Below are 24,847 nucleotides of genomic sequence, written 5' to 3'. Positions count from 1 at the left end.
ATGTCATTAAAAACCCGTAGGGGTCGGATCAAAAACTAAGTAATTAAGTCCGACTCACGCTTGACTACACATTTCTAATAGGTTTTCCGGTGATCTATAGGTAAAGATCTATTTTGTGTATTTTTTTTTCAAAATTTTTGGCCCAGTAGTTTCGGAGATAAAGGGGGGGAATGGTCATTTTTTGCCTACTTTTTTGAATAACTTCAAAATTATTTATTCTAAAATTATATTTGAGATAGAAAAAAATATATATTTGAGATTCTCACAATGAGCTCTTTCATTCTCATTTACCCCCCAAAAGTGGCCCCCATGTTTAAAATTCATTTGTTTGCGTTACATGTCCGTCTTTGGGTCACAAACGTACATATGTATACCAAATTTCGACTTAATTGGTCCAGTTGTTTCTGAGAAAATAGGCTGTGACAGACGGACAGACAGACAGACGGACAGACAGACAGACAAACAGACAGACAGACGCACGAGTGATCCTATAAGGGTTCCGTTTTTTCCTTTTGAGGTACGGAACCCTAAAAACTACACTCATCCCCTTCTTCTGGGTGCCAGCATGGTCCGAGAGCTGGTGGAAATTTGGAGTAGGTCCTTGAGGCAAGCTGAAAATTTACTTGATGCTTCTCCTATCTTACCCTACCTCAGCACTACAAGTCTGGCTGCAGGGTAGCGGGTCTAAACCAACCTATAAATTTTTAAAGAATTTTTTTTTTGGTGCCCAAAAAAGGTTCTTGAGGCAATCTGTAATTTCTACAAGTGAAAATTGAATATCTAAATAGTCATAAAAAATTATGCCAGACGATTTGGCCGGGTCTTTAACCTTGCCAAACGCGTGCAAAATATATTTTTTTTTTTATTCAAAAAAGGTTCTTGAGGCAATCTGTAATTTTTACAGGTTAAAGTTAAGTATCTAAATAGTCATAAAAAAAATAAGCCAGACGATTTGGTCGGGGCCTTCTACCTGCCAGACGATCTAGAAAGTTACGTATGGCACTTACTCGCACGCAAAATTAAGTTTGTTATCCTGTATAAATGTATGCTAATACAAAGTTATTTTTGTAGTGCAGTAAATTAAAGGTAAAAGGTACAAATTAGGATGTACGATGTGATTGTGATTATGAATATTTGTATATTTATGATAATTATGTACACTGAGTATTAGTAGGGATATAGTAAATGTAATATGACCGAATTTATAAGAATGTATTGTAATTTTAATAAATACATGTACAATTTAAATACAGAATAGTAATGTGTTGTAATTATTATAATGTGTGAATTTGTTATTTTATTATTAATGCTTGAATAATACAAATAATAATACAAATATGATGATGATGGTGATTGTTTCATGTACTCATAGGTTATTCAGTGTGTGGGGTAAAAGGGGGCGAGAATTTTATTATTTTTGCGCTACTACGCACGGTTTAGAAGCTAGAGCCATATATATATATTTATTTTTCGTTGTTTTTAAATTTCATAATTTTTGCGCTACGACGCACGGTTTAGCAGTTACAGCCCTATAACGTTTTTTTTTTTTTATTTTATCATTGTGTTTTTTATATCACTTATGGGTTCCTTGAAAGGGAACGAAAATTTGATTGTTTTTGTGCTACGACGCACGGTTTTGGAGATACAGCCCTATAAAGTTGTTTTTTTTCTTTTTGGTAATTTTTATATTAACTCCTAAAGCTTTCCTAAAGGGGAGGAAAATTTTGATTATTTTTGCGCTACGACGCACGGTTTAGCAGATACAGCCCTATAACGTTTTTTTGTTGTTTTTTATTAATAATGTGTTTTTTATTTATCACATGGGTTTTTTAAAGGGGAACGAAAGTTTTATTTATTTTACGCTACGACGCACGGCTTAGGAGATACAGCCCTATAAAGATATTTCTTTTGTTTTTTTGTTTTTTTTTTCAAATATAAATTAAGGATCATATCTAGAGGGGAACGAAAATTTTATTATTTTTGGCGACGCATGGTTTAGGAGATACAGCCCTATGAAGATTTTTTTTTGTTTTTTTTTTTAAATATAAATTAAGGGTTACCTAGAGGGAAACGAAAATTTTATTATTTTTCGCTACGACGCATGGTTTAGGAGATACAGCCCTATAAATTTATTTTTCTTTTTTTTTCTTTTTTGATTTTCATTGTGTTCTTTATTATATTTCTTTGGGGTTTTTTAAAGGGGAACGAAAATTTGATTTATTTTACGCTACGACGCACGGCTTAGGAGATACAGCCCTATAAAGATATTTCTTTTGTTTTTTTTTTTTTTTTTCAAATATAAATTAAGGATCATATCTAGAGGGGAACGAAAATTTTATTATTTTTGGCGACGCATGGTTTAGAAGATACAGCCCTATGAAGATTTTTTTTTTGTTTTTTTTTTTAATATAAATTAAGGGTTACCTAGAGGGAAACGAAATTTTTATTATTTTTCGCTACGACGCATGGTTTAGGAGATACAGCCCTATATTTTTTTTCTTTTTTGATTTTCATTGTGTTCTTTATTATATTACTTTGGGGTTTTATAAAGGGGAACGAAAATTTTATTATTTTTGCGCTACGACGCATGGTTTAGTAGATACAGCCCTATAAAGATTTTTTTGTCTTTTTGGTTTTTTTTTTTCAAATATAAATTAAGGGTTACCTAGAGGGGAACGAAAATTTTATTATTTTTGCGCTACGACGCATGCTTTAGCAGATACAGCCCTATAAAGATTTTGTTTTTTTTTGCGTTTATTTTAAATATAAATTAAGGGTTGCTTACGCGGGAAAGAAAATTTGATTATTTTTGCGCTCCGACTAAAACAAATTTCAGCTGTTTAGCCCGTTCGCATGAACACAGATGCCATGTTTACATTAAAATAAAATAAAATACTCAATTTCGTATGAAATTCCTTTAAGCGAGGTTTAGACTAGCAATAACTTGCATGCAATTTTCATTACATTGCGGTATCTGATAAACATTTTGAATGCAGTTTACCTTAGTAGTCGGTAATGTAACGTAAATTGCATGCAAGTTCTTGCTAGTCTAAACCTCGCTTTACAGTTCTCTCGAGTTGCTCCGCCCGAAACGTGATACTTTGAAGGCTGTTTTGACGCACATGAGGACGATATTTCATTGCATGTCAAGAAAATTAAACGATTAAAAACGATTATCGTTCCAAAAACTTGTTATTTAACTGTACAGCGAATAAAATAATTTAAATAACTTATAGTGACGTCACAAAGTTTGTGACTCCCTCACAACATGTCACATTTTCTTGACCCCCTCCCCCCCTAAACGTGTGATGTAATTAATTTTATTTCATTTATTCATTTATTTCAATCAACTTAGGATCATAATACATTACATTATAACATTACATAAAATTATTATATTACAGTTAAGATTAAAATTAAAATTAAATTAGACTAAAATTATATTAAACCCCTAAAATAATTAATTAATTATTTAATAAATTATTTATTATTTAATTATATTATATGATATATGAAAGATGAAAAAAAAATCATGAACACAGCCATGCACGCCATGTTTACATTAAAATAAAATAAAAATATTTCCCGGCCTAGGCCTTCGTCATAACTAATGAACTACCCATGTATCTACAATAGAGATACAGCTGGACATATTGTCGCTAATTTCATATGTACTATGCCCACACCCTATTCATACCCATAATTATCATAAATATATACTCACAATCACATCGTACATCCAAATTTGTACTTTTCTATCTTTAATTTTCTGCACTACAAAATTAACTTTGTATTAGCATACATTTATACAGGATAACAAACTTAATTTTGCGTGCGAGTAAGTGCCATACGTAACTTTCTAGATCGTCTGGCAGGTAGAAGGCCCCGACCAAATCGTCTGGCTTATTTTTTTTATGACTATTTAGATACTTAACTTTAACCTGTAAAAATTACAGATTGCCTCAAGAACCTTTTTTGAATTTTTTGAAAAAATATTTTGCACGCGTCTGGCAAGGTTAAAGACCCGGCCAAATCGTCTGGCATAATTTTTTTATGACTATTTAGATATTCAATTTTCACTTGTAGAAATTACAGATTGCCTCAAGAACCTTTTTTGGGCACCAAAAAAAAAATTCTTTAAAAATTTATAGGTTGGTTTAGACCCGCTACCCTGCAGCCAGACTTGTAGTGCTGAGGTAGGGTAAGATAGGAGAAGCATCAGGCAAATTTTAAGCTTGCCTCAAGGACCTACTCCAAATTTCCACCAGCTCTCCGTCTAGCACCAGTGCAAGACAAAGCATGACTCTCCGTCTACGCCCGAAATGAGACAGCCCCTTTACAAACTATAAATTAGTGGTCAATTAAATACCACTCGATTCCCAATTTCTTCGTTTTGAGCAGATTTTCGAGTGACAAAATCGAGCGCTCGAAATTCAAAAATCAGCCCCTAGGGTATGGATGGTATAGAAAGGATCGCAATCTCTTATGGCAGAATTGTTGTAAAAGTGACCGCGTTAAGCTTTAAATAATAGTTCCTAATCTCTCCGGTGGCGCTAGTTAGACTCTGGGACATGAATATAACATGAACCATACATATAAGGCAACAAATAACCCGACCAAATTACGTAGGTTGTTTTTGGTAGTATTTCGGTGTATGGTGGCGCCGCCTAATTACTGTTTTTTGATGGACACTTTTCATACATAGAGATTTGGCTCCTTTATACAGTCTCCATGCCCTAGGGGAGATCCGTCTATGGGGCTCTACATACTACTGCGATTCATCAACACAGCAGAGTGAGATGGAGCTATAGTTAGAGCGAGACAGCCTATCAGAAATTAAATTATGATTTATGATTAAAGAATACGAGATTATGATCAAACGTGACCGACCCAAAAACTAGATCCAGCCGTATGAAAGTAGATATTAGAAAATGGCGGCAAATTTATACACACAATATTTAATTAAACTGAATGTACTTTTTCAGCGCCATTTTTTTATATAATGAACGCAGCTATAAATCTGACAGCCTGTTGTTGTAATGGCAACATTGTAAAAACTAAGGATGTGTGTAGAAATTGTTACAAATATCGATACATATTTATTGTTTCAACGTATTAAAGAAGCTAAAATTATTATTTTTAGATGATATTTGTATTTAAGAAACACTCATGTAAGAACGTAAATTCAATGACAAATAATATAAAACATAATAATGCAATAAAACTAGATCTTTTTAATCACGTGAGTAAAATGTGCGTAAAAGGTCGATAAACTTACATTTTCACGCCCCTAGATCATGTAACACTCTTTCGTTCATTCATAAATAAAAAAAAACATTCATTCAAGTATATTCACTTTTTCTTGAAGTGCGGAAAGCATGTAAATGTATGTGAGAAAATCACATTTTTTTTCTTATGATTAAGCGCTAAGTCACTAAAGCTTTAATTTTATTCATAAAACGTGAAACAATGGCAAGTAGCGAGGAACCTACTGGGCCCGTGTCCAAGGAGGATATCGAGGCGGCAGATAGATGGAAAAACGAAGCAAATGAATACTTCAAAAGTAAGTAATACGCAAATAATTGATCAAAATACCATGTTACATATTTCTTCTTCCGAATTTATGACATTCCAATATTGATCGTGACAAGAATAGAATAAAAATTGATTGTCATAACCTTAAATTTCAGAGCAGAATTACAATACTGCAATTGAATTGTACTCAAAGGCGATAGAGAATAATCCTAATAATGCCGTGTACTATGCGAATAGAAGTATATCTAACTTGCGGTTGGAGAACTTCGGGTATGCCCTTACGGATGCGTCGCGGGCGATTGAGTTGGATAGGTCCTACACAAAGGCCTACTACCGGAGGGCCGCGGCACATATGTCTCTTGGGAAGTACAAACTAGCGCTTAAGGATTTTGAATTTGTGAGTATAGCCAGTTGTTGTCAAACATGCATAATAATATTCAGGTTCTTTATACATTAAACTTACAAAATACTTCATACATCATTGCTGAAATATCTATTGTTCATATCACAGACCATTATCAAAGGTTTTAATCATAAGTATAAGTAATTGATTGTCCCACTTTAGATTATGTTTTCTAGAATAAATTCAAGTTGACCAAAATATCCTATCAACTAGACTTATATATATTACAATCATAGTCACTGTTTACATTGTAATAACTAAATGTCAGAAATCCCTAATACATTAGAAATCTGAAAACAACTTATCTGTCAGCATTTGTATCTCTTCATGCTTAAACTGCTGATCTAAATTGTAGATGAAATTTGGTAAGACAATAGCTTTTACCATAGCAATCATCATTCTATGCAGGCTAAGTCGTAGACAGAAGCTAGTATCCAATATTTCAACAAAGAAAATTGCTTGCATGATTTGTAAAACAGCTTCTTTTTTTTAAATTTAAATTAACGTTAATTGCGAATAAAATGTTAGTTACAATAATTATAAAAAAGATTATCTCAATAAATACATCTTAATACTCATAAATCCTAACTTGAAGCTTTCCTTGTTAAGGGGCCCATTGATTACCAGTCCGCCGGATGATATCGGCCTGTCAGTTGTTCGGAACTGTCAAATTTTTGTTCTAACTGACAGGATGATAATCACTTCACCCCTTTAAACCATGACAATTGTATTTGCAGGTAACCAAAGTTAGGCCAAGTGATCAGGATGCGAAAATGAAATTTAATGAATGTAACAAAATTGTGAAAAAGATTGCATTTGAAAAGGCCATCTCCGTAGACAAGAAGGAAGTCAACATTGCTGACTCCATCAACCTGGATGCCATGAGTAAGTCAATATTAGTAAAAAAAAAAAATATTTGATCCAGAATAAAGATAATATGGTCCGTCTTGCCCTTACAGGATATAACAAAACGGAGAGGCCATGTCTGTAATTTTCTGTACAAAACAGTCTGCTAATTATGCCAGTTACGTCAAATGTATACATGATGATGATGATGATGTATTCCTGTTATCCCTCATTAGGGACATACGGCTCGCAGAAGAATCCTCCATTTGTCACGATCTTGCGCGGCTATTTCCAGCTCTTTCCAGTTGAGTCCAGTTGAGCCAGCCTCTTTCTCAACTGATCGCCTCCATGTAGTACACGGCCTTCCCAAATGTATACATAACTTAAAAAATAGCCATGTCTGATAAACGGCAGTCCATACATTGTGTATGACCATTGGCCACCTATTTTCGACAGAGGTAAATGGCTACTCCGTTTGGTTATATCCTCTAAGGCAGGGGTCACCATTTAGTTTCCTCAGGGGTCCGGTTCTTAAAATAAAATGACCATCGCGGTCCATTTCTCCTTGAAGCAAAAAAATAAAATAGGTTGGCGGTCTGGATGCGGACCGCGGTTCACCATTTGGTGACCCCTGCTCTAAGGCCTTACCCTTTAGTGGGCAATGCTGCATATGACACTTGAGGTGTTGGAATTTTAACTTTCTGTCAATTAATCAATTTGAATTTAGCGTTCCCCTGCATGGTTTCTCAGATAGCTAAGCTAATACTGCACAGACAATGACAGAACAAATGAACAGAGTTTGGGAGTGACATTATAAATGTCATATTTTCATATAAATAAATTTGATGAGTATTTCCATACTTTGTTATCATAAAGTCCGTGCAGTAAGCTTGGCCTGACTCTTTTCGCTTATACTATTTGGAAAAAAATATTTTTGTGTAGCTATAGGCCCTATTTATATTTCAAGAATGGCATATAGGCCCTATAGGTTCAATAAAATAAAGTTAATTATTATGGTTATCAATTTCCTAGTTACATACCTGTATTACATTATGTGTCATTTTCAAGCAAAAGGTACCACATTTTCGCTTGCCATATTTAAAGGACACTGACTGGTTATTTGTATAAAGATATCAGCAAATTTCGTTCTTATGGAAAGCGACAATGTGGTACCTTTTCACACACATATGAATGCTGTAAAATTTTCAGCCATTGAGGATGAATATGAAGGCCCAGCTCTGGAAAATGGCAAGGTGACACTTAAATTTGTCACTGAACTTATGGAACATTATAAACAGCAGAAAAAACTTCACAAGAAATATGCTTATAAGGTAATTTCCCTCTTTTTTTACAAGCTCTTATTAAACTTGCCCTGTTAGTACTGTATGAAAAACGTAAATTCGCTGTATTTTTTTTTAACTATGGTATCTGAAGCTATTTAAACTAATTTCAGACATAGATATACCTTATCCTATTGTAAGTACAAAGTTTCAGAGCAAACTAGCTACTCGTTTTAAAATGAGAGCGGAACTACGTTTGTATGGAGAACCGAGCTTGCCATACCCTTAATTTGAATAAGACACAACTGTACTGTACGAAAGGTTTTTAAATGAATAACTACAGTATTCCTTCTTCTCATACAGTCTCCGAATCTACATGTATTAACCACAAATATTGCCCAGTTAGTAAATTGTATTCATTCATTCATTTCTTTATTTGCATTCAACAATACAACATTATATCTATAGACTGTACAAGTTTGTTAAAAGTTCATAAAAATCTTTTATGGTTTATTTCAGATTCTAATTGACGTCAAAAGCTATCTACAAAAACAACCATCCCTCGTAGACATCACAGTAGGAGATGATAATAAATTCACAGTCTGCGGAGACATTCACGGACAGTACTATGATCTAATGAACATTTTCGTCCTAAACGGGCTACCGTCTGAAACGAATCCTTATCTGTTCAATGGAGACTTTGTGGATCGGGGGTCTTTCAGTGTGGAGTGTATCTTCACCCTATTTAGCTTCAAGCTGCTATTTCCTGACCACTTTTACATGTCTAGAGGTAAGAATATTATTCACTTTTCCACTATTTTGAAGGTTAAGAACCATACCTAACTATACCCGTGCTTTGTTTTTAGAAAGATAGTACATACCTTTTATCTGGTATACGATTTTATCTATATACGTATGTATATTGTCGCCTAGTACCCATTATAGTACAAGCTTTGCTTAGTTTGGGGCTAGGTCGATCTGTGTAAGATTGTCCCCAAATAATAAAAAAAAAAAATCAAAATCTTTATGCTTTTTTTTCTTTGCAAAGTGCTTCACTCTTAACTGAACTAGTTATTAGAAGAGAAGACACATTCGTTTACAAGCATTCTGATCTTTGTAACTCCCAACGCAAAACCGATTTGAGTGTATTATTTTTAATCCAGTCTTGTCTTGGTTCTTTGGAGAGTTTGAAAGTTTAGGGGTTTATAAAATATATTTATAGTTATTATCATTGTGACATCATCTGATTCACCTGTAGTTTTTTCCATAAATTTTCTTTATTTATCGAACGCAACAACTTCCAACAATCGTTTCACGAGCATGCATTCCCATTCAGCGCTAATAACGACACATTGTCGTCTTGACTCTACAAAGCATTTTCGCTACATACCGGTAAACTGATGTTATCGGCTACGACGTAGCGCTAACACCGTAGCTCAGCAGTGAATGTGTTAAAGCAATCCTTATTTTTCCAGGAAACCACGAGACCTTGGACATGAACCGCATGTACGGTTTCCGCGGCGAAGTGACCTCTAAGTACACCTCCCAGATGGCGGACCTATTCACCGAGGTGTACAACTGGCTGCCGTTAGCTCACTGCATCAACAGCAGGGTTCTGGTGATGCATGGTGGATTGTTCTCGAAGGACGATATAACGTTGGATGATATTAGGAAGGTGGACAGGAATAAGCAGCCGCCGGAAGATGGTAAATATATTATTAATGTAGACCTCGCAAACCATCATCAGCCATTTAAAAAAATTATAAAACTAAACCGATTAAAAAATCAATATACCTAATTATCGAACCTGCTTTCCAAATTTCACGAGAATTGGTTAATAAATGCGAACCGCAGACGATAACATACGGACAAACCACCTTTTGTCCAAGAAAGCTTTTGTCACAGCTGACATGGAGATCTTTGTTTCACTCGGTCAATAAATTGTCAGAAAACTTCCATCACATAGGCTTCTAGAGCCCCTCTAAGCTAACTTTGCACCGACTTGAATAGAACAAAGTGTGTGAGTGGCATTATGAAAGACATATTTTCATAGAAATTTGACATTAATGATGCCATTTCCACACATTGTCATTGCAAATGCCATTTTAGTTAGCTGGGTCTGACTCTAAACTGATTCCTACCCTCATCCAACAGTTCTCTGTGATCTTGACCTGATAATTGGTGTACCTTGTTGAGGCCTTCTCTTGCAAATTCATCCGGTTCACGGTCGCCCCTCAAAAACCTAAGCTCACGCGGGCAATGGTTGGCAATATACGTCACTTAAGTCTAGCACCACTTCAACTTGTTCCCAATTCGATCTCGCATTCAACTCCCAGCCGGGCTAGCACATGATTGGCGCGACAGTATCTCGCGGCGAGATAGACTACACGTCCCTCTTTAATTAATACAGTTAGAAAAAGACGGCTACAGCTCGCTTCAACGGTTCTATTTATTTTCCAGGCATAATGTGCGAGCTCCTGTGGTCGGACCCGCAGCCGATGCTCGGCCGCTCGCCGTCCAAGCGCGGCGTGGGCTGCCAGTTCGGGCCCGACGTCACCGCCAACTTCCTGCAGCGGAACGGGCTGCAGTACATCATCCGGAGCCACGAGGTCAAGAACGACGGCTACGAGCTGGCGCATGATGACAAGTGCATTACTGTCTTCTCCGCGCCTAACTACTGGTATGGTTTTTTCTTGTTTATTAATAACACGACTAAAGGTGCTGACAAATGGGCTCAGCGACATAATGGCGAGCTGTTGGCGACACAACGGCGTCACTATAACGACATAGTAAGTATAGTAATTGACTGTTAGTTCGGGCCCGACGTGACGGCCAACTTCCTGCAGCGGAAAGGGCTGCAATACATCATTTGTAGTCACGAGGTCAAGAACGACGGCTACGAGCTGGCGCATGATGGGAAGAGCATTTCTCCGCGCCTACTGGTATGTTTTATTTTTGTTTACAAATAAGACGGCTAGAAGTGGCGAGAAAAGCATTGAGATGATAAGATGCGAGCTCAATTTGGCGACACAATGGCGACATAAGTCAATTTGATTTATTGGGGTGTTGCGGGCCCTTGAGTGCCACGTCGTCCAAGCAGTGATCTATTGTGACGGCTTTTTTTATTGATTTACTTATGAAAGACCGATGACCATTAAATGGAATATAATGGATGATATCGAGTTTATCTGATGATGATCGAGATCAGTCTCCAGACTTCAGAGGTAGCCATAGAAATGAGTTGATAAAAACGCAACTTCATTGGGGTTGGGTTTGCTGAATTGTCTCAATGATCGTTCATCAAAAATGGAATTTATATCATTTATATTTCTTTTCGGTGTTGAAAAAAAAAATGGTAAGCGATAAAAGCTTGTATCAAAAATGTAATTTATTTTACATCATCTATTTCTTTTCAGTGATACAATGGGTAACCTGGGTGCTTTCATCACAATGAATGGCAAAGACCTCGAGCCGAACTTCACATCCTACGAGGCAGTGGTGAGTAAATAACAAAATTTACTTTAATTTCACCAATTTACATGAAAATACATGTTCACCCACGAATGTATGACATGAATTGAATGACATATATATTTACACACACACACACACACACTCTTACAAATTTTAATGCAATGGCGTAAGGTGTTTGTTCAATGGCGTAAGGTGCTTGTATTTTTGCACATATTGTAACTGTGTGTTTTAATCGGACTTTATTTTTTTCCAGCCTCACCCCGACGTCAAACCAATGGCATACGCCAACTCGTTCCTGAGCATGCTCTGCCAATGATGGAACCACGCCGGTTAGCCTCCACACACCGCCAACGCTGACTTACGATATTCAAACAGTAACATTTTTCTTTAACTCATTTTTTTCTAAGCACAGCCATCTGCTAACGAAATTTAATTATTAAATTAGAGGAAAAATGTAAAAGTCGTTGCTGGAGCGAGAGGCCCAGCTACTCGCTTCGTGGCGTGTAAAAATACAGGTTGATTCACAAGTACACATTACCTAATAAAATAGTGGCTCTGACTGTATACCGATACAGATGCCACTCATACAATGAAAGTTTCGTTCACTCCATTCGTGCCAGCTTTCGTAAATCGATCTGTACGCGGTGACGCGATGAAAATGTTGAGAAAGCTTGATATTTTTCATTTTTGCTCTAATTTATTAATTATTCATTTCAAACAAGGCTTACAATATATATTTCTTGTACGGCAATGACCAGAAATCAGCCGAGAAAAACTGTCCAGTGAAATGGAATAGTAACAATCATGTACCGGGAATTCATATGTAACTTAGCTGTGTATTGAACTATACTCTACTGTAGCTCTGACTGTATACCGATACAGATGCCACTCATACAATGAAAGTTTCGTTCACTCCATTCGTGCCAGCTTTCGTAAATCGATCTGTACGCGGTGACGCGATGAAAATGTTGAGAAAGCTTGATATTTTTCATTTTTGCTCTAATTTATTAATTATTCATTTCAAACAAGGCTTACAATATATATTTCTTGTACGGCAATGACCAGAAATCAGCCGAGAAAAACTGTCCAGTGAAATGGAATAGTAACAATCATGTACCGGGAATTCATATGTAACTTAGCTGTGTATTGAACTATTCGAGGTAACTCGGATTTTATCTGTCACGAATTGACTTTATATTATGGTAACAGAACCGTTACGGAGAAATTGACCTACCGTATACCAAATTCATAAAATTTCATAAGCCTCAATTAGTTAATTTATCTTTTATCTCTTTCTTATAAAATACATAGTCAAAGTGACAGATTAAGCTATTAATAGCAAATTGAGGCTTAGCACGTTTATGAATAACGCCACTTATATCTTAAATTGACCGCCTTAAATTAAGCTTAGCCCGGATTTGAGCTTTGAGGACTCGTTGCTTAACACTTCCACGGCTTAAAAAACCTGTTTCTAGGTTTTTTAAGCAGTGGAAGTGTTATCAGTGCCACAACCTTATCTCGCTGTAAAGCACTCTTCGATACAATAAATATGCTTTAATAGAACTGTGGGCTTAAAGTTAAGTTAATTTTCCAAATTGCTAATTATAAAAACTTGTTACGAAATTGAGAATTTAGTTACATTTTTTTATTGGACGGCGTTAACGTTCTTAACAAAAATAAAGTATAAATTGTCAATTCACATGAGATAACACGAAATTTGTGACGAGGTGCGAATACATACTTATGTAGGAGCTCTGTGAAAATATTTTTCTAAGTTAGACATTGAGCGCATGTTGTGCCTTCAATGGAAACGTGGGAATGAATTGGATTGGTGCTAATTTTTATTATTTTTATAACACAACACTTAAGCCGGATCACATTTGTCTGACGTGTCGTGTCGTGTAGTGCTGTGTCGTGACGCATCATAACGGTAATCGGTTGTATACATTTAATATGGTTGCGTTCAAATTTGTCTGACGCAGCGTGCATCATAGAAATGGCACCCAAAAACCACACATTTGTTTTGATAATTATCACCATAATTTACGTTAAAATGGAACGTACCGAGGTGCCGTCAAACTCGTCAAAGGTAGGTATTTACCTTATACAATGAAATTCTAGATAAAATTAAAAAAAAAAGAGATTTTATGTAAAACCGTTTTCATTGACGGCACAATATTTCTGAGGAAAACGGATACCTGTATTTCATGGTTGTATCATGGTTGTAATATTACAATCGTATATTATCGTGATTCTTTAATATTAGTAATTTGGGCTGTACAGTCGCCATCATATATATCGGAGCGGCCGAGGTGCTCACAAATATCTGAACACGCCTCTATTGTCAAGGCGCTAGAGTGCGTGTTCAGATATTTTTGAGCACCTCTGCCGCTCAGATAAATCGGCTACTGTACCAATAGCATAAACTCAATCGACAAATAGGGGGCAAATATTCTTATAGTCAGAATATTGCAGAAAATCTATTATTATTCATTGGCACATTCACAAATATACATTTTCCCCAAATGCATTAAAACGATTTCAAAGCAATAGTGTAGGTATTGCATTTATTCTTAATAACTTGTATGGCGTATTTTATTTGATATGAGATTGTTCTCATTGGCCATCTTATTATTTTACTCACGTTCTCAATTTGTAAATATATTATGAAATATTTATATAATATTTTTGTTTTTAAAGACACAACTTGGTCTAGATTTCTCCAGGTATTTCCATAATCAAGTGTTAGAATAAAGAGCATGTGCTTTTTATTGTACCAGCAATCGTGCTTTGTTTATCAGCATTATAGATTAAAACACCCATTGATTGGTACCCAAGTACCAGTTGTTGGCACCAAGGTTTTGCAAGACGGTCACTACCAAAATATTTAGAAAATGTTTAATGCCAATAGTTGGATGGGCGCCTTCAATAGGTGAATTTACCCAATACGGACATAGATTATTCAATTATAATACCATATGGTACAATTATAAAAAGTATTATTTATGACAACTCATATTTTTATTCCTACTATGAATTCAATGATGGTTTTCGCTAGTTTATTTTGCTTGGAGAATGGAGCAATATAAACAGTATCTAAGTAGGTACAGATGTAGTGCATAATTGTTTTCCATCGTATTTTCTCGGAAACGTTCGTATTTGTCATGCCACTTCAGTCAACCTCAGTAGTTTTTATACGGAGACTGAATGAAATAGCAAGACACGTTCGTACGTTTCCGTGAAAATACGATGGAAAATAATTATGCACTACATCTGTATCACATTGACAATCTATATACACAATCCTACTTACCGTTGTTGCACTTGCCCAACACATTTTTTAAATGTGACCCTAAATGTAAATATAATGCCGCGACACATTGCGTCCTATTTGCCGAAATATTCGTGCTACATCTCTTTCCTTAATATCGCAGGCGAAAGTGACATATGTGACGTTTTCAACTAAAAGTTACCACATTGTCGTTTGTCGATAAGGTTGATTTCAAATTGTAGCTATATGGAAATAGTGCCTTATTGACAAGTAAGTACCCATTTGGTTGAAAATGGCACATATATTTGCGCAAATATCATATCGGAGTGTGTCGCGGTTATTTTATGTTTGATCTTAAGAAAGACGTAAATACAGCATTTATATTTTACTATTTTAATACTTATACAGTTTGAATGACTTTTTTACACTCGCAGACCTTTTTGGATTGACTTAATTCGTGATAATATAGTTATTTACAGTACATATGGTGCTACTTTTTCGCACTAGTGCGGGAATGAGCACTTTTCGTGCATATGTCGAAAGTTTAAAGGGCCATATGTACTGTAAAACGTTGTACGATACACGTGTGAAAAGGTAATTCGCAACTCGTGTCGATTTAAAACACTCCCTGCGGTCGTGTTTTAATTTATCGCCACTCGTTACGAATTTCCTCTTTTCCGCACTTGTATCGTAAATAACTATTACGATACAAGTGCGGAAAAGAGGAAATTCGAAACGAGTGGCGATAAATTAAAACACGACCGCAGGGAGTGTTTTAAATCGACACGAGTTGCGAATTACCTATTCGCACGTGTATCGTACAACGTTTTACAGTACATATGGCCCTTTAAACTTTCGACATATGCATGAAAAGTGCTATTTGACGCACTAGTGCGAGAAAGTAGCACCATATGTACTGTAAAGCATTTTTCATTTCTCATGCTCTGAAAGAGGGTCATTGTTGTTCTAAAAGGTGCGCAGAAAATAATACGTGTCTGCACTAGAGCATTTTACGTTCGAAGTACGACTTTTTTAATTTTTTTACGATACGCAATTGAAATTTGAGTTTAAATGGATTTGTAATAAATTTTTCATTTTGATATTTGACTCTCCATTCCATAAATAACGATACTTTTGTCTGAATTGTTAATTGAAAGTACCCTCAAGAAATACTATAAAAATGTATACTTAGTCATGTTTTAAAAAAAATACATGCATTTTACTTTCCTCGTATTCGAAATGAAAAGTAGAGTGTTTAACTCGGGTGAAAGGCATCATTTCTGCCTCGGACTATTGGCGCTCTCACTGCATTCGAGCGCCAAAATACCTCGGCAGAAAAGAGTGCCTTTCGTCCCTTGGTTAACAATCTACTATTGCAGTTTTACGCCAATCAATGCATTTCTTCATACATTCACTCATAACGAACAAAATAGTGTAACCCAATGCAATAATGGTTAAAAGACCAATAAGTTAAGCTATTACTTAAGTATAGTGACAAGAAATTTAAATTAAGGAAGCTTGTGAATCCACTGCATTTCCCTAATTTTTAATTTACCCTGATTTCTAACATTTATCGTTTGTCGACTTGAACTTCCGTCCTCGCCCTTATGGAATATGCGCTTGTTAAAGTCGGATGTTTCATTCTCGATAAACGGTAATATTAGAGGACAATTTGATAGGTAGATAGTTGTTTTTTTCGTTAGGAGAACTATTTAGCAAGTTTTACAAGGAACGGGGATATAGCCCTTTCTGTGCAGGGGGCCTCAAGATCACAATCGATGATAGAAAACCCCAATCGAAACTAAATAATGTACAGATAGGCCCCCAGGAATGAGTAGTTGGACTGTGGATTACTTTTTGACCTTATGATTACAACAGTAGCGTGACGTCAACATAGTTTAGTTTAGAGAAGCCAAATAAAAACTTTCTCTTTTCGTGAAAGTTAGCAAGGGGTTAAATAAAATGTCACAATAAATAAGATGCGTTCAAAGTTAATTTTTTGTAAATGTAGAAGTTACAATTTCACAAGTAGTAAACTGGCAACACTTGTCGAAAGACCTCGCGACATTGGTCAATTTCATCAATGTTGACGGTTTGCATCTCGAAAATGGTAACTTCTAGCATAATGAAACAAAACTGGTGTGTCTGTCGGCAGATTTTGAAAGTAAGTATTGGACGTTGCGCTATTGAGACTGCTCTGTAATGTTTTTGTTTGTTGTCGTATGTACCTTATGAATATTATTAGAAACATTTGTTTCGGTGATTGACGATAAATGTTAATTTTATTTACTTACATTATACGGGTTTTAATACTCTTTTACAGAAAATATACACAGGAAATTAGAAATTTATTTATCCAGTTTTAACGACAGAATTTTATAAAACGAAAATAAAATAATCCAATAACGAATATTAAAGCGTGGCGGCCATTTTTTAGACTCTCGCCCGTACCACGAAAGTCGGGGTGAATGAGTCATTAAAATTCGTGTATGCCAACAATTAGTGTCCTTTACCTTTATACATAGTTTATTTGTACTTCAGGTAAAGGTGGTAATTTTTTCTAATTCACTTTTACGAACAAATCGCGACGGGGAGAAGCAATATAGCAAATTTTATTAGCTCAAATATTGTTTGCAATCACCAAAACAAAATCTCGCAGTACATAGGAATTTCTGAGGTAGTTCAATTATGTTTATCCTGATTAACATATAGGTATATTATTTTATTATGGCGATGTAGAGGCGAATGGATGTTCATTATTTTTGTCATGAATTGAGTTGCCGAGCATATCAGACGATGTAGATAGGGTTTGGTGTTGATTTTAATCAATAAATTGTTAAATTTGTACATAATGGGATTTTATTTTGTTATCCTGGAAGATGTAGTGTATATTTTTGTTGGAAGGAAATCTGACTTCGCTAAACATGTCATGTCATGCTAGTGACAGTCGGATTTTAAAATTTCTTCTGGGTCATTCTACTTTTTACTGCAGATATTTTTGTCTAAAGCCTATTCTGTGCATATCAATTTCTTAGTAGCTAGTGTAAGGTAAAACACATTACGAATATTAAAATTTCAAGATTGTTTGAAATCATAAAAAGCTGCAGTAAAAAGTAGAATGACCCCCACCTACTGAAGTTACCGCCAATACCTATACAGTGTGGATTTTCTTATTGGGTCAGTGAGGGCAGCTACCACATCCCGTGCTGCTACGCCAAATTGGTCTTAGGACCTTCCCTCAATTTCAAATGAATGAAGATTGGCTTTTACCTATTTTGGAAAACCATACAGGGTTGCGAGAAAAAGGTCATTTTTGAAAAACTTTTTTTGATGCCTATCGATCCCATTAGGTACTATCCAGGTTCAAAAGCTTGTATGGGACCAAAAAAAAAACGACTAGAAAAGCTACAAATCGAGAAAAACTTTCTATACCTACAATTTGTATAAATATGAAAACTTATTTTTCACGTGCTATTTTTTATGCCAATCAATTCGATTCCTATCCAGTATCAATAGTTTCCTAGGGGTAAACCTACGGTAATGTACTAAAAAGCCACAAATTAAAGAATGCTTTTTCCATACATTTACTATGGAGAAAAAGTGAAATTTTATTCACAAGCTATAAAATATACAAGCTTTTGATCCTGGATAGTAATGGGATCGATAGACATAAAAAAAAAAGTTTTTCAAAAATGACCTTTTTCTCGCATCCTGAATGTTTTTTCCAAAATCTGTAAACAGCAATCTTCATTAATTTGAAATCGAGGGAAGGTCTTCTAAGACCATTTTTACGTAGCAGCACGGGATTTGGTAGCTGCTCTCACTGACCCAATAAGAAAATCCCCCCTGTATACCTACCGAATACTAATTTGATTTATTTAATTAATAATGTGTAAGCGTATTGGAACATTTAAATAAGGTAAGTAAAACACTGAAATAAGTATCATTCATGTGTAATCATTCTTACAAACTTATTAATTAAGTTTGATTTTACAAACTGCGTCACAATGTGATGTGATGTATTTACAGATGAGTAAATAATAAATACTATCATTCACCATACAAAGTCGCGTGCCTCACCATTGTTGTAGATGGCGCCACTTTTTTTTAGGGTCGGTTGCACTAAACTGTTTGTCACCGTTAAAGAGTTCGCCAAATTTTATTGTATGGAAAGTTTCATAGTAAACCGCCGCGGCGCGCCGGGTGACGTTAATCAGTCTGTCAAGTGCGGATGGTGCAACTGGCACTAAGTCTTGTACAGTCAGCTGCAGAGAAAAGGTACCCCACGTCCATACTAATTTACAGAACTTTGTATGCAGGGGGGGTGCCTTTTCTCTGCAGCTGACTACAGTCAGCTCCAAAAAGTGAACGGCTAAAGTGGCCAAATATATCGTAAAAGGTGCGTTACAGTAAAAATAAGTGTTTCGATGTATTTGGCCACTTTTGCCGTCACCCATCTATTTGATGCTGACTACTAAACCACATTTTACGAATTTCATTATAATAATTGCTTATCAATAAAAAAGTTGGATGTTATGGTTGCGGTTACACGGCCATGCTCCAGATGCGCCATTTACAAAAGTGACGTAAGTACACGACTTTGGATGTGAATGAACTCTTTTTCTCCCACTTATAAATTACATGAACATTTTCAAAATAGCGCAAACTAGTAAAACCATAAAACTGCCGCGGACCAAAAGCGCGGAGCTGGGTTCCAGGCAGTCTTCGTTTTGTTCTACCGAGGTGAAGTACTGTTGGTGAAGCTCTTGTCGTGTCGCCATATAAGAGGTGATGGCAGTCACAGCGCTCGCTGGCAGCGAGCGCGTTCTGCTGAACTTGAAGGCAGTCACTGTAACAAAAAAGTTTCTCTTTGTAGTTTTGCGCCATTATGAAGCTGGCAACTGCTTATATATTTATTTTTATCCGTATGTGCATGCGTAGGAGCAAAGATATAACTCCGTAATAGATAGATACAGTCTGAGGAAAAAACGTGCCTCGAAAATCAAGAAAATTTGATTCTCGTTCAGAGGGCGCTACTAGTTTTGGCCTACAGTCGTATAGATGGCGTTGACGGTTTCGTTTGTTATTTAACAATTTTTACGCATATCAGTGAAAGAACATGGATCAAAATCATAAAAATAATTAATGCAAATAAAAAAAAAATCATTTATCTATATTTAAATAAATTCTATCGTATTTTTATAAATCTTCATTTTTAGTTTTAAAGTGTGTCGACAGATGGCAGTGAATTTACTGGGGTTACAAAATTTACTATGACAGTACCGCTCTAGTATAAGTTACTCTATGGTAGGAGCGAGCGTTCGTGTGAGCGTACTAAATTTGTATTTGCTAACGCGAATTTGAACTTACCTTCGCGTTGGAACTGGTTAACGTTAGTGCAAGTGTAAGCCAAGGAGTAAGAAGCGTAGTCCGTCTGCAAGATTTTCAACTCTATTGTTGTAGTGTCTGAAAGAAAAAAATATTTGTAACAGGTTGCTTAACATTTTTTAAGTTTAGGTAGGTTCCTACTATCACTACCTATTGTTAGGTAGGATCTACAGAACCAAGCAAACGTACGGCCAGTAAGTGAACCGTAAACTGACTGAGCTTACTGAGAGTACCTTATTTGCATGCACAAACTTGTAGTGATAATCTTACCATCGCTGTCCGCAACCGCCATTGTTATAATCATCTTCGCGCCATCAGTACTCGCGGTACCATTAATCGAGGTAAGGTTTCCTCCCACGACCTCCCAGTGGAGAATCGAGATCTCTTCAGTCTCAAAGTCGTACGTGTAGCGAGCGCCAACGCACGTGCCGTCATCAGAGACGTGAGGATTAGGATATTGTTCGATGAGGTACCAGTCGCCGGTGTACTGGTGGAAGATATTAAGAGGTTACGAGTATAAAAGACGTGGGGGAGTTTCAACACCTTTTTTCAAAGCCTGAAGGGGGTAGGGTAGTAGGGTATGGTTTGGAACCTGGCTTGCAGAAAATGTATGTAACATTAAAAATCAATTTAGTTATGATGGTAAACTATGCTCACAAAATAAATACGGCATATTAAAAAAAAGTAAAATGTCCAGTTTTGCTCCACCGATGGGGTTGGGTAAGTACATTTTATGGCATCAAAGTGCCCCTTGCATCGTAGCTACACCTATATAGTATTATAGTAGTATAGTATAGTATTTCGAGCATGGTTAGCTTTGGTTACTCAGCAGCCAGGAAATGTATAGTAAATGCTCAAATATCTTACCGCAGGCACGTCAAAGTCCTGAACAGTTGGTATGTCATCATCACACTGTCCGCGAAGTTTGACCTTTTCGCCCGTCGGTTCAGGATAATGGAAGCAAGCGTCGTCAGACTGATCAACCGTCAGGTAGAATTGCGGGTATAGCACTTGGTTGCCTTCAATTATAGGCGCAAACGCGTTTTCAGCTGCTTCTGTCAGTTCTTGTTGTTTGCTGTGTTTGGCGCTCCATACTGTAAGAATGTTTAGTCTTATGTTGCGGAAACAACCAGTCCTTTGAAAAAGTAAATGTAGTAACAACGTTAACCATAATATATGTCTAAACATAAGCAGAAAATTAAAAACATACCTCGCCTATATTCTCCATCTTCCTTATTGGAACAGGAGTACAACAGCGAATACGTCTCGTAATCCGTTCCCAAAACAACCAATTCTGAAAATAAGATAATAAAATTGTTATTTAAAATGTCGCTGATGGTTAATGTTTTCACACGATCTGTTGTTGTGTGCGTGGCGTGGTGTCCTCTAACTGTGATCTGACCCATGAGGCCGAATACTTTGTATTATACCACTATTTAGGGTGCATAGGTATATGTTTACTAGGAGCTGTAATCACTTGACCAATACCTAAATCAAATCCTTCAAATTACCTTCGACTTGTCCATTGCTCAGGGTCCTAGTCAGAACGCCATTGCTGCTAGCTACAACGGTGCCGGTGGTGATCTGTCCCGCGAGGTCGAACACTCTGGTATCGACCACATGAATGGTGTTGCCGACGCTGGTGTATTGAGAGCTGGTACAATTGCCAGGGTTGCCGTCCGTGGGGAACCGCTCAATCTCGTGCCACCAGCCCGCGTACTGTGAATTGAATTTTAAGACTGATGAATACATACGACTTGATGAAACATTAAGTAGATTAAAAGAGGAAGCTATTGTTATAAAAATAATCTCTTACCTGAGACACATCAAAACCTTCTACACCGGAGACATTTTCACACTGTCCCCTAAAGTCTAATGCAGAATTTTCATTCAGTTCGGGCACGTAGAAGCAGTCCTCATCACTTTGGCTGGTCGGTACGTAGTATTCTTCTAACAGACCTCTTGTGTTTCTTATGACCTCATCGATAATGTTGTTGGCTGCGTCGCTGAGCGTCGGCTCTCTGCTGAGCTTCCAACTGTATACTGTTACACAGAAATGTTTTTAGATGTTTGTATCTCACCATATAAAATCCTGAGAAAAATTTTCTCATGTTAGTCAGTCGTACAGCATTAATAACTATCTTATCTTATAATTTCGGGGGCCCTTGCAACACTTCGACCCATAGGGATCTTTTGTGCAGTTACCCCCTAGGAAAGATCCGTCCGCTACTCAAGAGCTCCCCACCATCTCCATATGCCGGATGATGGACCTTATGGGTAGCGTTTTGAATTCCTTTGGTTCCAGATAGCCTGTTCCAAAGTCCTTCATTCTTTGTCTGGTGAGGGCGTGACATTCACACATAAGGTGTTCTATTGTCTCTTCCTCTTCGCCACACATACGACAATCGGTGTTGTTAGCGTGCCCCATCTTGGCCAGGATTCCCTTGGTATTAATAACTAAATAACCCTTGAAGAATCAAATTGTACTTCAAATTACCTTCACTGTCGCCATTGTCTAAGTCCCTGCAGCTGTATACGAGGGCGAAACTTGTGTAGTCGGTTTCCAGAACATAGTAGTTAGATTCCACCACCACTGAAAACCAGAGAGGCAGCTTTATACAAGTTTTTATCTTATTTAGGCGATATATTGGCTATTTGAAACCGTGGTAAATGCAGCAATGTATTTCATGTTAATTCTGTTTTCCTGGCTTGCCTGACAAAAATCAAGAAATGCCGAATCATAAGCCTTAGATTTGATCATCTATTTTCTAAAGGTTGTCATACCTTACAAAAAATTGCATAAAGTAAAAATTTAGATGAAACTCACCTCCGTCATCAAGAACGAACGTGATCCACAAAAGACCGCTTCCATCAGTGCTGTGTGGCACTGCGGATCCCTCCCTGGTCTCCAGGGTCTGGTTGTAGACGATGGTGTTCCTCACGTCAACGGGGGCATCACCTTGTCCAGGACTGTAGTGCGCTCGGGAGCATTCACCAACTTGATCCCTTTGCGGGTATTTGGATACTTCGAACCATCTTCCGAGGTACTGTTGTGAAAGTAATGGAAGTTATTTAATTGCCTAATTTACCTCCGAGCGGCATAAAATGACACAGACACTTAAAAACTTTTGTTAAAACATTGACATTAGCAGTAAAGCGGTGCATTATTTCAATTATTTGCACGAAATCCTTTTTTCACACTAAATAGTTTAGATTTCAAATGTACAGCTCTAGCTGAAATAGGTAGTAGCAAAACAATGCTAGCTGATGAATTAAACAGGAATTCTTTCAAAAACAATTTAGCTTCCATTCAGTTTATACTTAGGTACTGGGTAGGTACTTACAGCATTCACTTCAAAGTTGGCTTTGGCTTGAATCCTATCATCGCAAGGACCTGGTAACACGATAGCTGAAGGAGGTTCGTCAAAGACTGGATAGTGGAAACATCCATCATTGCTCTGATCAGTGCTTTCGTAGTAATTTTCGTGGAGGTCCACGTTGTTATTAACCACTTCGTCTATGGCGTCGTTGGCTAATTGAGAAAGACCAGATCTGGAGCGGCTCATTTTCCAACTGTAAACTGTAAAAAAATGTATTAAACGTTGAATGTTTCTTTTCTAACTCGGCTACAAGCTACAACCCTATATTATGGTCTATGGTATTAGCCTTACGGCAAAACGGCGTGTCTTGTTGCACATTTCCTATCTAGCAGATGCGCTGTTTTGCCATATCAGGGCAGTACAGTGCATTGCATTCCTTCTTTCAGTTTGTGTACCTATTTTCCAAAATTTTAATTTACATAGATCATACTCATAACTACAGAATCTACTGAATAGTAATCATAAGTGAGTAGAAGCGTTTGTTTTATATCTGAAGGACTCACAACCCACAAGTATATGTTAGATGTCGAATGCTTAAGAACCTTCCTACTTTAAGTACTTGTGTTGTTATATTTTACATTGGGTTAAGGTGTCGCTAATCATTTGCTCTCTATGATGTTCAGTTCATAAATTACATTACATTTTCAATATCAGTTTATATAATTGAACTTACTTTGTTTGCTGGTGTCGTCTACATCCACACAACTAAATAACAACGCGTATTCCGTGTAGTCAGTGTCCAAGACGTAAAGCGTAACTTCAACGGAGACTGAAAATTGAATTATAGAGATACACCTCCATGATATTGGTTACACGTCATATAATGCAAAAAACAATTTTGTCATCTCACAGCAACTTACATACCTCCTTCATCATTCTGTAATGTAGCAGTAATAATACCATTTCCATCGCTCGCTACTACCGCCGGTCCAGACACCGTGGTCAGTCTTTCATTATACACTATGGTCTGAGTCAATACGAAGGAGTTCTGGTTGATCACAAACTCGTTGGTGGCGCATTCACCGGTTTGTTCGTCAGATGGGAAGCGTGCTGTTTCGTGCCATGTGCCAGCGAACTGGAATTTAAATAAAGGTTTTATACGGTTCATCCGATGACCGAGAATAGATAGTGGATTTTGCATATGCTGCTCTAACTTTCATGTATCTATGCTTATCTTATGGGCTTCTAATCGATTCATGAAAAGGTTACTAGAGGCCTAGTCAACCTAATCACAAACACAAAAGATAATGATGTTCCGAAATCATTATCT

General features: G+C 36.7%; 2 protein-coding genes across 2 annotated transcripts in view; one reads left to right on the top strand and one right to left on the bottom strand.

Moving 5' to 3' along the window:
* Positions 1-5,319: 5,319 nt before the first annotated feature.
* Positions 5,320-17,661, top strand: LOC134748252 (serine/threonine-protein phosphatase 5). The gene is made up of 9 exons (XM_063682985.1): positions 5,320-5,563; positions 5,691-5,932; positions 6,676-6,823; positions 7,994-8,115; positions 8,584-8,854; positions 9,540-9,770; positions 10,525-10,744; positions 11,481-11,562; positions 11,792-17,661. Exons 1-9 carry the CDS (start codon positions 5,470-5,472, stop codon positions 11,852-11,854), a joined length of 1,473 nt encoding a protein of 490 aa, XP_063539055.1. The 5' UTR covers positions 5,320-5,469; the 3' UTR covers positions 11,855-17,661.
* Positions 17,662-19,144: 1,483 nt separating this feature from the next.
* LOC134748232 (uncharacterized) overlaps positions 19,145-24,847 on the bottom strand; it is a 43,752-nt gene continuing 38,049 nt past the window's right edge. The window contains exons 38-49 of the mRNA XM_063682953.1: positions 24,442-24,652; positions 24,251-24,346; positions 23,542-23,777; positions 23,025-23,244; positions 22,695-22,790; positions 22,014-22,240; positions 21,709-21,916; positions 21,408-21,491; positions 21,065-21,291; positions 20,468-20,684; positions 20,180-20,275; positions 19,145-19,658 (exon numbers count right to left, since the gene is read on the bottom strand). Of these exons, the coding sequence (XP_063539023.1) occupies positions 19,447-19,658; positions 20,180-20,275; positions 20,468-20,684; positions 21,065-21,291; positions 21,408-21,491; positions 21,709-21,916; positions 22,014-22,240; positions 22,695-22,790; positions 23,025-23,244; positions 23,542-23,777; positions 24,251-24,346; positions 24,442-24,652 (2,130 nt within the window). The 3' untranslated portion in view covers positions 19,145-19,446. The remainder of the gene's footprint in view (positions 19,659-20,179; positions 20,276-20,467; positions 20,685-21,064; positions 21,292-21,407; positions 21,492-21,708; positions 21,917-22,013; positions 22,241-22,694; positions 22,791-23,024; positions 23,245-23,541; positions 23,778-24,250; positions 24,347-24,441; positions 24,653-24,847) is intronic.

The sequence above is a fragment of the Cydia strobilella genome, chromosome 16 (assembly GCF_947568885.1).
Source record: "Cydia strobilella chromosome 16, ilCydStro3.1, whole genome shotgun sequence".
NCBI lineage: Eukaryota > Metazoa > Arthropoda > Insecta > Lepidoptera > Tortricidae > Cydia > Cydia strobilella.
Note: the sequence above shows the minus strand (reverse complement) of the source record. Positions and strands in the feature narration are given on the sequence as shown.